The 14,396-nt window shown below is 38.3% G+C and overlaps 1 protein-coding gene across 3 annotated transcripts; it reads right to left on the reverse strand.

The window, feature by feature from the left end:
- Window positions 1–222: 222 nt before the first annotated feature.
- Window positions 223–14,314, reverse strand: LOC133876387 (mitochondrial protein pet191 homolog). Of its 3 annotated transcripts, XM_062314675.1 has the most exons (5): window positions 14,127–14,314; window positions 6,915–6,983; window positions 5,348–5,450; window positions 5,107–5,211; window positions 223–551 (listed from the first exon to the last, which is right to left on the reverse strand). In XM_062314675.1, exons 3-5 carry the CDS (start codon window positions 5,414–5,416, stop codon window positions 510–512), a joined length of 216 nt encoding a protein of 71 aa, XP_062170659.1. In that variant the 5' UTR covers window positions 5,417–5,450; window positions 6,915–6,983; window positions 14,127–14,314; the 3' UTR covers window positions 223–509. The 3 variants fall into 3 exon arrangements, with proteins under 3 accessions (XP_062170659.1, XP_062170650.1, XP_062170642.1); XM_062314666.1 differs by lacking the exon at window positions 6,915–6,983 and having other exon boundaries at window positions 14,127–14,313; XM_062314658.1 differs by lacking the exon at window positions 6,915–6,983 and having other exon boundaries at window positions 5,348–5,600; window positions 14,127–14,311.
- Between the last annotated feature and the right edge of the window lie 82 nt (window positions 14,315–14,396).

Genomic DNA, 14,396 nt, shown 5'->3' on the forward strand with positions numbered 1-14,396 from the left:
GATTTGCACTTGTAGGGGTGCTGATTTGGCTTCGTGGTGTGCTGGTTTTTACTTTAAATTGATGCTAGTTAGATCTGCTTCATACATCTAGCAGTGAAAAGTTATAAAACTCTAATCTGCCTTTCTCACTGGATCAATTTGCCAAATGCTTTTCCTAACTCATTCAAAGCACACAAACATTTCTAGGCATCCAGCAAACATGAGTAGCAATTAAGAGACACATAAAGAAAAGGAGTCATTATACGTTATACTAAAAGAAAAAAACCATAGAATATTCCCACAATTTAGGATAGCTGCTCAAAGGGACAAGAAAGTTTATAGAGCAAAACCAGCGGGCACTCCTGATGTATTTTTATTAGATAGTGAAATATCGTTGAATCTGATACCCTTTCCACATCCATATTACAACGGTTCCAATAGTTGCTGACATTGCATGCCCAAGTGCAGGAGGCTTTTTGTTCAAACCCTACAAATTGATTTCGCAATTTGGAAAACAACATGCCCACCACTTAGTATCCCTTGTTTCCACGAATCCTAGCTCTCATGTCAACCTGGGAAAAACAAAAAAAAAAAAGATATAGCACATTAATGAACGTACCATGATTGATTTCACAATCAGAATAAAAAGGGTTATCATCTAATGAAATGAACAATATACTTGCAGATCTTTTCCACAACCATAATATAATTTATACTGATTTTATTCTCTCCACTTGACACCAGCCCCATACATATCATAATAATGATAATGCTCACAAAGATCTTTTTTCCCATCTCATTAGAATGACGAGTGGTAATTATACAGTGTGCACAAACTCAGAATGAATGAGAGAGATCCAAAAGACCTACTTGATACTATGAACTAAGATGACACTTTCTGATATGAAGAGCAAAACTGTCAACTCCTTTTAAGGATATAACAGGAAAAATAAAATGCCATTTGGGGCTGTTCAGTGAAACTTCGCTCACAAACAAAAATTTCCCCAGTTTTAATGACTCAATACAATAGGTGCTAATGCACTTTTATAAAAGTAGCTAAATCCTTAAATTAGAGGATTTTGGGCTTGAACTTAGTTGAAACCTTTAAGTACTTGGGGCTCCTTGACTAATCCCAAATTCCCAATATAATATCCAAGTACTTTGAGCTCCAAAATCTCTCTCTCCACCACTTGAACATACTCCAACAAGAACAAATATGTATGCTACATGGTTAGCATCATCCTCAAAACACCTGTACTCCCTCCTTCCTATTTTGTTGGTCTTTCTTTCCTTTTTTAGGATATCCCGTCTCGTGGTTGTCTTATCGATGAATCAAGTTTTTTTTTTTTTAAGTAATTGTAATATTATTAAAAAAGTGTCAAAAGCGCAACCCAGGTACACATGAAGAATACAAGTGGTACACCTAGCCAGAACAAGATAGGAAAAAAAAAAAAAAAGAGTCAAGAAAATTAGACAAAGTTTATACCAGCTGTCTAGTGGTAAAGAGTATTGAAGAAGAAGACTTCAGTTCCACAATCGTCCTCTTGCAGTCTTCAAAACTTATATCATTTCTTCTCTTCTAAAGACACCACATTAGGCAAAGACAGAACAATCTTCCACACTGCTGCACTTTGAAGACTATCACACATCCCTCTCCAACAAGCGAAGAGGTCTACCACTCATCTTGGCTTAAACCATGCTAACCCAATGCAGCTAAAGAAAGCATTCCATGAGGCCATAACAATCTCATAATGGAGTAGAAGATGATCTACGAACTCCACACTCCTCTTACACATGCAACACCAATCAACCACTAAGACATGCAGCTTTTTTAGGTTATCCATAATGACAATCTTTCCTAAAACGGACGACCAAGCGAAAAACGTCACTCTCAAGAGGACCTTATTCCGCCAAATACTCTTCTAAAGGAAAGGAGTATTATCTTGGGGAAAAAGGACATTGTGAAACAATCTAACATTGAACAACCTTCCCTCTCTTGCAAGGGGCACAACGAAGCTTGTCTTCACCTCCTCGTCTCAATCTAAGGAGTACAATAAATTGAAAAACGAAACAAAGACATCCACGTCTTCCCCAATGGTTTAAGATAGCAATTAACTCCTTTCTAAACTGGTGTAAGTTCACATGACATACCACATAAACAGTTCAAAATCCTTATATAACAAATCAACCGCAATATCAATTAGTAAAAAGATTCAGCAAAAAAATGGAGAAAATTTATCATTTTCCGAAGTGTTCTACTGAAAATCAAATTGACAAGTTTTTGAAAAGATAATTTTCTCAATTGCATGGGACAGTTTTTAATAAATCATTAACTGATTCTTAACCTTTAATACTCTAGGAAACCTTCATACTTAAGATGGAAACTAAGATTTTATTTTTTTTTGATAAGTAAGAGAGATATCATTAAAAAGCGCAAAGCGCAATCAAGTACACAGGAAGTATACAAGAAAAGCAGCTAGGAAGAAAAAGAAAACAGAACAAGGAAATCATTAAAACTAAGAGGTAAAGGTGCGAGGAACGCCGCCACCCAAGAATACAAGGAATGAAAGAAAAAGGAAATGAGTTCCTCAATGGATCTTTCTTTGTCCTCAAACTGCCTGTCATTGCGTTCCCTCCACAAGCACCACAGAATGCAACAAGGGACCATCTTCCACGCAGCTGCACTCTGAGAACGTCCACCCGTCCACCAACAAGCGAATAAATCTACCACTCGCAGAGGCATAACCCAAGACAAACTGAAGCGACTAAAAAAGGCATTCCATAGAGCGCGTGCAACCTCGCAATGGAGAAGAAGGTGATCCACCGATTCCCCATTCGTTTTGCACATGCAACATCTATCAATCACTATGACACGCTTTTGTCCAAGGTGAGGATCTTCCCTTGCGCTGCCGTCCAAGCAAAGAAAGCCACTTTCAAGGGAACCTTGGTCCGCCAAATACTTTTCCAAGGAAACTGGATAGCCTCTTTGCAAACAAGAGCCTTGTAGAAAGATCTAACATCAAATTTCCCTTTGTGAGAAGGATACCACCGGAGCTGATCTTCCCCATCACAATTCACTCTAGTTGAATACAGCAAAGAGAAAAAAGAAGCCAAAACATCCACCTCCCAATCGTGGGCCGCTCGGAAGAAGCTAATATCCCACTGATAGGACCCGCTTACCACAACCAAATGGTCTGCAACATGTGCGTCCTTGTCACACGCAATGTCGTACAAAACTGGGAAAGCTTCTTTGAGAGGCACCTCACCACACCATACATCATCCCAAAAACGGACCCTAGATCCATTTCCCAGAATAAGTCTAGTATAGCTACAAAACAACCTCCACCCCTTCCTAATATTCTTCCATAACCCCACTCCATGAGACCCAGGGGGGTCTAAAGAACACCAACCATCCCGAGTAGATCCAAACTTTGCATCCACAACAGATTTCCACCAAGCCTCTCTCTCAAAGGCATAGCGCCATAGCCACTTCCCTAACAGAGCCATATTGAAAATCCTCAAGTTTCTGATGCCCAGGGCACCACTAGAAATAGGAGAGCAAACCTTGGCCCAATTAACCAAGTGAAACTTAAATTCTTCGCCTATGCCACCCCACAAGAAATCCCGTTGCAACTTCTCAATACGATTAGCAACACTTGAAGGAATAGGGAAAAGGGATAGAAAATAAGTAGGAAGATTAGAGAGAGTGCTTTTAATAAGGGTTACTCTTCCACCCTTCGACAAATACAACCGCTTCCAGCTAGCCAACCGCCTCTCAATCTTGCCAACTACCTCATCCCAGCTAGACTTATTCTTAAAAGGAGCCCCCAACGGAAGACCAAGGTACTTTAACTAAGATTTTATGCAAATGTAAAAACATTTTTCTTTATTTTTCGTAGTTAGTAAGTTACACACTTGCCTGGGGTCTTCAACCACCAACGACACTCTCCACCTCTCTTAAGGGGAAGAAGGTGCCATCTGATTTAGACCTCATTATAAAGAATCTAGTTTTGAGTACGTACCATCTAAAGTCTTATTATCATGAGGTCATTTTCAACTACACGTATAATATTTTTTTCAACCTTCTCCACATGGCGAATCTCATCCCATACAACTTGCCATCTTTTACCACCGTGTTGACATCACTTGATTTTCCCGAGAACCCAATGCCCATCCATATATAAGTTACACAAAGCAGGAGCAATGGGGTTTCAAAATTAAATGACCAAAGGTGTCACCAAAGTCTGTGTATGTCTGTTTGGGCGTGGGTACATATAAGTATTGTTCTGTTATTTTGATTGGTTTCTTACTTATCAAAAAAATAATAATAATAAAATAAAATTATTGTTCTGTTATTTTCCTTAATATGTGAATAGATATACTTATAAATGCAAGGACAAATATGAAAATTTAGAAAGAGTACTAGAAAAGGGTTCAATAAAGAAAAAAATGGGTAGCTCCCTACTAGAAATTTCAAAGCACATCCCGTTAGATATATGCATGAGAGAAGAAGAGGCTTTTGATGAGGCTCTAGTTGTGACTACGTTTTATGGAGTCTACATCAAATTCGCTGCCACTGTGCTGCTTCTCTTTGCACACACCTGTTTAGAGAATTGAAACTAAATCTTGAGAGTTACCTACAACTAATTTCTGAGAAAACCGTAACTAAACCTGAGCATCACGATCATAGTTAACTATCAAGAAGGTAACATTTTCTATCTATCCAAGATTTAAGATTGACAAGAGCAAACTACAAATAATTCATGACTTGGGGATCTGCAATCTGCAATATTTGGAAATTCAAGTTTGCGAAATGACACTGCATCCACAGTCCGAGAGGCAGAACGGCAACCCTCCAAAATAAATTGTGACTTAGATATGAACTGTGTTTCCACTCAAGAAAACAAAGACACTGATGCTGTACAAATTATGTCAAACCAAGTCAGGTCCCTTTAAACTAGGATTATATCCTGCAGTTTCATTACATTTTTCCGTATTAGCAGCCACTTCATTGGCAGTTGGCTTTTCATTTAGTAATCAAAAGACAAGGGAAGAAGAAGTAGGCATGTGAAAAGAGATACAAGAAAAAGAAAACAAAGTATGAAGAATGAAGAGAAGAAAACATGCCTGGCCTCTCTTGCAATTGAAATATGTTTCCCTAAGTCCCACACACTCACTTGATATTGATGGGCTCTTCTTTCCGGCACATTCCCTATATGATCGCTTCTCAACCTTTAGTCAATGCATATGGCAACCAATAGATCATGTCAAACAATTTATACAAGTATTTCTATGCATTTCATAACTACTAGCTCATATCATCATTGGAAGATCTCAAGCATGATAGATGTAGTAAGAGATTACGGACCTTAACACAATCAGATTCACTGAGGCACTTCACCAGTTCCATTGCTAGGCCTTTGCAAGACTTAGACATTTTGCCCTCTTGTAGTCACCACTGTCCTCTCCTCCTGAAATAAATTTTCGCTCTTTACTCTTTATGGCTTGATCAAAAGGTTCAACCCAAGCCAGTGGTTTAACTCAAGACAATCCTAATCAATCAAAGTCAGGTATCCAGAATTGGAATAGCCCAAGCCCATTCAGCAACCAAGGGGAACAGCCTGCAATCATTGACACTCAACCCTAGATAAATGTGGAATCAACATTTGGAATCCATGTAGCAACATTACGCTAGAAGAATAGGGCATATGTTTCCAACCCAAGAATAACTTTCCCATCATGATTCACATACTCATACAGAACAATAACCAAAAAAGTATTCCACGTCATACAGATTTTCTACTAAGTGGCCATTGATACAGTGCAAGTGTATCACACAACATTAACAAGCTAAGGTATCATATGAAAACTAGATATGGTGTATACGACTCATAAACTGTTCATAAAATTGCAAGCAACTCTACCAGGTTACCACCAATTAAGTAGCACAAACATTTTCTATGACCTATCTTTTCTTCTCGAAGAAGACGATTTCTATGCAAAACATTCCATATAGCAAGGAAAGTGGAGGAGGATCAAATTTAGAACTTTCCTCCTTTGCCACTCACTTACACTCCAAACAACCAGGTTCAAAAGCTTCAACTTTTGTTCGTATAATAGACTTAAAAAATCACTTTCTCGTAATAAGTAACAAAAAAAATGCATGAAAGCCAAAAGAAAATGATAAACCCTCTAAAGCCCTATGACAACAACCTTACACTGCATCTCCTTTCCATTGCAATTAAAGATAAGTCACTGCATGAAAATAAACAACATAAAGCTCCACTAATAACCTCCCCAAGTATCTTGTACGTAAGAAATTTCAAAAAGGCCATCCTTAGGCTCCAAATTCAACTAACAGAATTAAAGGAAAAGAATGTCTTTGTATAAATTCCAAACAGAGCAAAGACCATAAAATAATGAAATAATAAAAACAAAAAGCAAAAAAAATAATAAAAACAAAAGGCAAAAATAATTATAAAATAAAATCATAAGATAGATAAATGAAATGCATACCCTAACAAAACCGGACAAATGCTGTTACACAATTGTCAAAAATGAAAAAAAAATAAAAAATAAAATAAATACTTAATTGCTATTGTTAGCAGTCTAAATTTAATTTCTAGTTAAAAGACATGGAAAGGCTAATCAAAACCCTAGTTTTCCCTCTACTTGAGGTACTTCGGCCACGAAATTTTCAAAGTATGTGTTGGCTACATTGAATTGGTATTGATTTGGCATTCTAATACTATTAAATTGGAATTCACGAATTTAGAACTTCACAGAATTATAGATTGCTGTTTGGGATTGAGTTAGACTTCACATGGAATTCAAAACCCAAATAGTATTCCATAATTTTTTTTTTTTTTTTTAAAAAAAAAATAATACTCAAATTACTTTTTGAGTTTTACATTCCACTAGTAAACCCACCATACCTTTATATTCCAGCATAGCACCTACACAGATATGGAACCACCAGGGTAGGGGAGCCAAGAGGCGCTACCCTATGTAGAAAAGAAAGTGGACCAAAATTAATAATTTTTTTTATAATCTATCACTCTAATTATCTCATGTGTTGAATACATTTTATAATCTATATAAAATATGTTTTTGTAAGTGCTTGAAGATTTAATCATACAATCAATTGTTAGAAAATATATTTTATTTTAGAATTATACCTGGACCCCCTAGATAAACATCTTTAACTTTGTCCCTGCCTACACAACCGATTAATGATATTTCATTTAATTCCATTAATCAATTAATCTAAAATTTGTTGCATAACCGCAAAATTAAAAGCTGTATTCTTTCTTCTTGTTCTTCTTTTCTGTGGGGGAAGGGAGGGAGGCAGAGACTATAATAGTACCTAACTCCACAAATCCCACATCCATAATGGTTTTATCCTCAGAGCCTTGAAGTTTTTTAGTTGTCAACCCACTAGTTTTCTCCTATTTAAGTCTTCCAATATAATGGAAATGTATAGAACCATCAGCAAAGTGTAGCTTTCATGTGCTATTAAGTTATAGTGACATTGTATATTAAAATATTATAATAAGAACCATGGTCGCTCATTAGTTTGTACCCGACCCCCTGAGCAAAAAAAAGAAAAGAAGGAAAGAATAAGCAATAGTTAAGTCATCTATGGGGTTACCTATTGGCAGGTGGTGATGCAGGGAGCAATAAGCTGGTTTTGTTTGATTCTAGTTTTACTCAATTCTAGGAGTTTGGATATTTTTATCATTTTCAGATTTCTAAGTATAGGCTGAGAATATTAAATTTTATTTTAGGTTTCATTCTGAGTTTCACTAGTTATTTCGTTTTGGGCATTTAGTAAATAAATCAAAAAGAGTCTAAATCTATTAGGATTATGCTACATGTCTAGAATACGGATGTAATGATTTCTTTTCAATGATGGTTGAATGAAAAAAGATGGCTATGAAATATACAGCAACGAGGAATGTGTGATGCAACCCTTCTTCGAAATGTGATGCCGAGGAAACCTATGTGTGATGCTTAGGAAAACTAGGTGTGAGGCCTAGGTTTGTCTCTTTTCTTTTTCTTTCTTTTTTCATTTCAGTTTTTAACAATTTTGTTTCAAATCCCAACCAATATCAGATTTAATTTTCCATAGGTTATTTCCCTAGAGTCCAATCCCAAAGAACCCCAAATCACCTATCCATTAAATAGCTTCAAAATATCAAAATAACCTTCTCAAATTACTGTTCATTTCCCAGGAACAGCAACCTAAAACTTGGGGTTTTCCTCCTTGATTTGCCATCAAACTATATCCCATTTCTTACCATAATTGAAACCCTCAATCTCTAACATTTCCAGCCCTTTTCACTACAAAACCCTAACCAAACAACCCTATAAAACCCTAATTTCCCACCAAAATCCAAACAGTTACTTGTCCTAAACCCTAAAACAAGTCGCCGCCTAGATTCTCCTATATCAACTTTGGCATCAAATCATTTATTCTACATCAATTTTGGAATCAAGCTTCTGTCCTTCATCAGTTTGGTATCAAAACGAGGAGCCGCATGATGCTTTCACATCGTAGAAGATCCAACAAGAGTGGATTGATTTGGCAAGAGGGTAAATCGCTTCTTAAAGGAGAGATTCTTCTACAAGATCTTGAAGATGATCTTCTTGATCAGTTCTATTCACTTCAACAAGGTAATTTGTGGAGGATTGAGTATACAAGAAAACATAAAGAATTCTCTCTGAAGTTTGGAATAGTTGAAAGTGAGTGTATGACTACTGCTTGATTTAAAAGTGGGCTGAGATCTGAAATTAAAGAAAAGATGTCTCATGTGTATTTTGAAGATCTTTTTTTTGATAAGTAATTTAAAATTCAATAAAAAAGCGCAGAGGGGCGCAACCCTAATACACGGGAAGTATACAAGAGAGCCCCTAAACAGGAGGAACAACTAATAAATTAAGAAAGTCTACAAAAGTAGAAACACCTAGGTGGCAAAGATGGGGAGCTATCCATAGATATAACGTGTTAAGAAGACGCTTCCTTAAAACCACCATTACCGTCTCGACATCTTCAAAAAGCCTCGCATTCCGCTCCCTCCAAATGCTCCACAAAACACAGTGAGGAACTAAACGCCAAACATTTTTTGCTAGGCCATGCCCTCGAAAAGCACCCCAAGTAGTCAACAAACCCATCACCGATTGTGGCATGACCCATTCAACTCCAAACAAAGAAAACACAAAACTCCAAAGCTCACGGGCGGTGTCACAATGAAGTAACAGATGATCAATAGACTCCCCCTTCTTTTTACACATACAACACCACTCAATAACCACAATATTCCTCTTTCGTAGATTGTCATGAGTCAAAATTTTTCCTAAAGCTGCAGTCCATACAAAGAACGCCACCCTTGTCGGAGCCTTAGCACACCATATCTTCTTCCACGGGAATGATGGACCTTCTTTCCGACTAAGTGCTTCATAATATGACCTTACTTCAAAATAGCTCCTTGAAGAGAGGTTCCAAACTAACTTGTCACCCTCTCCTTGTCGAATCGGAGTGGAGTACAACCGCTCGAAGAAAGAGAGCACCATCTCCAACTCCCAGTCCTGTAATTGCCGCGTAAAGAGAACATTCCAATGAATATTGCCATTATGAACAGCCATATTATCTACCACCATAGCCGCTTTGTTCCTCACAAGACTATACAGAACTGGAAAACAAAGCTTCAAAGAAATCTCCCCACACCACCGATCATGCCAGAAACTGATATATGAGCCATCCCCTACCACACACCGAACATAATTACAAAACTTCTCCCACCCTTTCCTAATATATTTCCAAACCCCTACTCCATAGGAACCCGACACCTCAATAGAGCACCACCCACCCTTTAGGCTCCCAAATTTGGCGTCAATCACCAAACGCCATAGAGCCTCTCTCTCCCTACCATATCTCCACAACCATTTACCTAAAAGAGCTTGGTTAAACAGGGAAAGATTGTGAACTCCCAATCCACCTGAATGCAACGGAGTACAAATCCTGTTCCATTTCACTAAATGAAATTTGGCCTCATCCCCTATGCCACCCCATAGGAAATCCCTCTGGATTTTTTCAAGACGATTAGCCACCCTCAAAGGAATAGGGAACAACGACAAGAGATACGTGGGGATATTGGACAGCGTGCTCTTAATAAGAGTCAACCGACCGCCCTTTGACAAATACATACGCTTCCAACCAGCCAGCTTCCTTTCCATTTTCTCAATCACCCCTTTCCAAGTACGAACGGACTTGTAAGAGGCACCCAAAGGCATACCCAAATATGTCATAGGAAGCGATCCAACCCTACAACCCATAAGATGGGCCAACCCTTCAACATCCTCCACCTCACCAATAGGAACAATTTCTGACTTTCCTAAATTAATCCTTAATCCCGAAACTGCCTCAAAACAAAGGAAAATGCACCTCAGATGTCGAATCTGTTCTTCTTCCGCTCCACAAAAAATCAACGTATCATCAGCAAACAATAAATGATTCACTACTATTGCCTCTGACTCACTATGTCCCACAGTAAAGCCTGTCATCGAACCCTGCTCCATCGCAGCAGCCAACATCCGACTCAAAGCCTCCATAACCACCACAAATAATAAAGGCGACAGAGGATCACCTTGTCGCAACCCGCGAGAGCTAGTAAAGAAACCCGTCGGAGTTCCATTGACAAGGATGGAGAATCTCACCGTAGAGATACAAAAACGAATCCAAGCTCTCCATTTCTCCCCAAAGCCACAACGTTGTAATAAGTAGAGTAAGAAGTCCCAATTCACATGATCATAGGCCTTTTCCAGATCCAGCTTACACAGCAACCCAGACTCCCCTGAACGGATTTGACTATCCACACATTCATTAGCAATAAGCACTGAATCCAAAATTTGTCGACCACCAATGAACGCATTTTGGGTGTTTGAGATAATCTTACCCAACACTGATTTAAACCTGTTCGCAAGGACTTTGGAAATAATCTTATAAATTCCCCCAATAAGACTGATAGGCCGAAAATCACTCACATCCACAGCATCATTCTTCTTTGGAATCAGAGAGACAAAAGTAGCATTAAAACTCTTTTCAAACTTGCCTCGAGAGTGAAAATCTGCAAAAACAGCCATAATGTCATGCTTTAAGATATCCCAACACTTCTGAAAAAAAGCCATAGTGAAACCGTCGGGGCCCGAAGCCTTATCTCCATTGAAATCTCTGATGACCTCCCACACCTCCTTCTCCTCAAACCCTCTCTCTATCCAGCTACTCTCATCTTCATCAATTGAAAGAAAAGAAAGGCCCTCTACCCTTGGCCGCCAAGAAGAATTCTCAACATACAAGTTTTTGAAAAATTGAACTATATGCTCCTGAATTTCCTTTGGGTCTTTGGAGATTTCACCATCTATACTTATAGAATCCACTTGATTAAATTTGCGACGCGAGTTGGCCATCCTGTGAAAAAATTTTGTGTTCTTGTCCCCCTCCTTCAACCACAAAGCTCTGGATTTCTGTCTCCAAATTATTTCCTCACACAGAAGAGTTTTCTCCAGCTCTCTAGACATATCTATCTTGCGAACCTTCTCTTCCTCCTCTAGGCCTCGGTCTTCATCAACTGCATCCAGCTCACAAATGCCCTCCAATAATTCCTTCTTCTTCTTCCCTATATCACCAAACACTTCAGCATTCCATTTCTTCAAGTCCGTCTTCAATGCCTTCAGTTTAAACGCCAAAATGTGACTTGGAGAACCCGAACACTCATAAGACAACCACCACTTATTGATTTGCTCAACAAAGCCCTCATAATTCAGCCACATGTTCTCAAATTTAAAAGACCTTTTTCCTCCTCTTGGTGCCCCACAATCCAAAAACAAAGGGAAGTGATCGGACAGAAGTCTTGGAAGCCTCCTTTGGACTACTTCGGGGTAGTGTTCCTCCCACTCCACAGAAATTAGGAATCTATCAATTCTAGACCATGTGTGGTTATTCGACCATGTAAATTGGCCATCTTGAAGAGGTAGATCCACCAAGTTCTGCATGAAGATGAAGTCTGAAAATTCTTCCATAGCAGCTGAGAAACTGGCCATGCCCGACCTCTCACTCGGAAAACGAACAACATTAAAATCTCCCCCAATACACCACGGCACCTCCCAACAATTCATCAATCCAGCTAACTCAATCCATAAATCCCTCCTATCCCTGTCATCATTAGGGCCAATTGATATGGCTATCGTGTGGGAGACAATAATAAAGGTTTTGAGACCAGACAAAGAAGTGAAGGAAGCCTAAATTTGTAAGCCGAAAGAAGAAGTTGAAAAGTTAGAGGCAGAATCTTCTTTGTTAAGAAGGTTCTCGAATTGCTTGACAAAGAGAAATTTCAAAACAAAGGCAAAGTAAAAGGAGCTTAAAAATCCTATTGTAGTAAACACCACCAAACCAGCCACTAATCAACCTACAAAAGTGCCTAGAGTACTAGTTAAGCTGTCAGAAAATGTTTCTTTGAAAGATTTGCAAAAGTTCCTGCCACCTATGCATGAGTACTCAACTGATTTAGTCAAAGATAAATGCTGTCTACTGAGCAACAAAAATCATGCCAAGTTGGAGATAAAAGAAGATGAGATCTTATTAAAAGAATTCAAGGAAAGCTTGAAGTCAGAATCAAAGAAAGATATGATAACTGACAAGTGTGCTGATAAAGTATCATCAGGCCACGAATTAGAAGTGGGAGAAACTAGCCTTGGCCACCATTTCCAACAAAGTTAAAGTGAAAAAAATAAAAAAATAAAAAAATAAAAAAATAAAAGACCTCGTAATGAAAGAAACCTTAAAGAGATAGGAGCTATGGATGAAACTGAAATTGAACGAATTGAGTGGAAAGAATGCAGGATAGAAGCAATGAATATAAGGGACAAGGAGTTTCATTCCTTGGTTTATGCTGCATATCAAGACAAGGCCATATCGTCTACACTGAATTTTCAAAATATTTCTTTTTGTCATACCAGAAATTTTTAATGTTCCAATCTTTTTTTTTTTATGACGAGAAACTCCTACAAGGCAGGGCCACTTTGTGTACCCACTCCTGTTAAGTAAACCCCGGACCCTTTTAAAGCATCCCCTCCACACAGATCAAATTTTTAATGGTCCAACTAAAATGATGGATGTATCACTATCATCATTGTTGTATCAAACAAAGAAAATAAACCAAAAGTCAACGATGCACTTAAAGAAACCAAGGATCATTGTACTTCAACATTTCAAAACTCAAGGAAAGTTTTCTCCAACCAGGAGAGAAAGATGCAGCAAGCGATAAATTGTCAATTAGGGTTAGGCATTACATGCCTATAAATATGGATGTAATGGTTTTTTCTCAATGAAGGTTGAATGAAAAAAGTCGGCTATGAAATTTCCAGCAACAAGAATTGTGTGATGCAACCCTTCTCAGAAGTGTGATACCAAGGAATCCTAAGTTTGATGCTTATAATTATAACACCAAGCTAGTTCGATGTGCTTGATAGTCTAACAAGTGGCAACAAGAGAGCTGGATACTGGAGGAATTCATACAAGTCAATAGCAGGGCCCTCTGTTTGTTACAAAACAAGCCCAACCCTTCACGTTGCTCTATAATATTATTTATTGCCACCGTCGCACTTGTCTTCGATTTATTTCTATATATATATATAGCACACAGCATCAGAGCATCTCCCTCCCTTCCATACAACAAATTAACTGCACCATTTTGTCTGCCAAATAATGAACTCCTCTAGAGGGAAAAGGGGCCTCCGGCCGGTTCTTTAGATCTAAAGAACCGAAGGCCCCTCTTCCCTCTCCTAATTCCCTCCCCTCAACCGAAGGCCCCTTTGCTATTCTACTCCAAAAAATTTTGAGAAATCCAAAAATCTAGGGGAACATACTCCATATCTGGATACTAGAGGAATCCAAAAATTACGTAGAACATGCAACAAAATCTTAATTTACAGCATAATCATGGGTTTTACCTCACAGAAGAAGAAAACCCTAAATCAAAATCCTCAGTAGTACCCCATTCTCTGAAAGATAACATGTATATATGGTGGATTGGAGGATGAGAGAGAGAGAGAGAGAGAGAGAGAGAGAGAGAGAGAGAGGGATAACATACCGATGGGTTCGAGGGAGGAGATCCAGAGATTGAATAGCTAGAAATTAAACAGAGAGCTTCCCCTGGCCGGACTATACGCGTACGTGTGTGTCGAAGAGTGAGAGAAGACTAGCTAGATGAAGCACGAAAGTATAAGAGTATTTAGCGGGGGATTTTTTTATTTTCCCAAAACAAAAACTCTGGCATATGCCTAAACCGCAGGAATTTTATTATATATGCCAATAAATGGTAATATTCTTAGGAAATATTTAAACGCCAAAAAAAAAAAAA

This window comes from Alnus glutinosa, chromosome 1 (assembly GCF_958979055.1).
Source record: "Alnus glutinosa chromosome 1, dhAlnGlut1.1, whole genome shotgun sequence".
Lineage (NCBI taxonomy): Eukaryota > Viridiplantae > Streptophyta > Magnoliopsida > Fagales > Betulaceae > Alnus > Alnus glutinosa.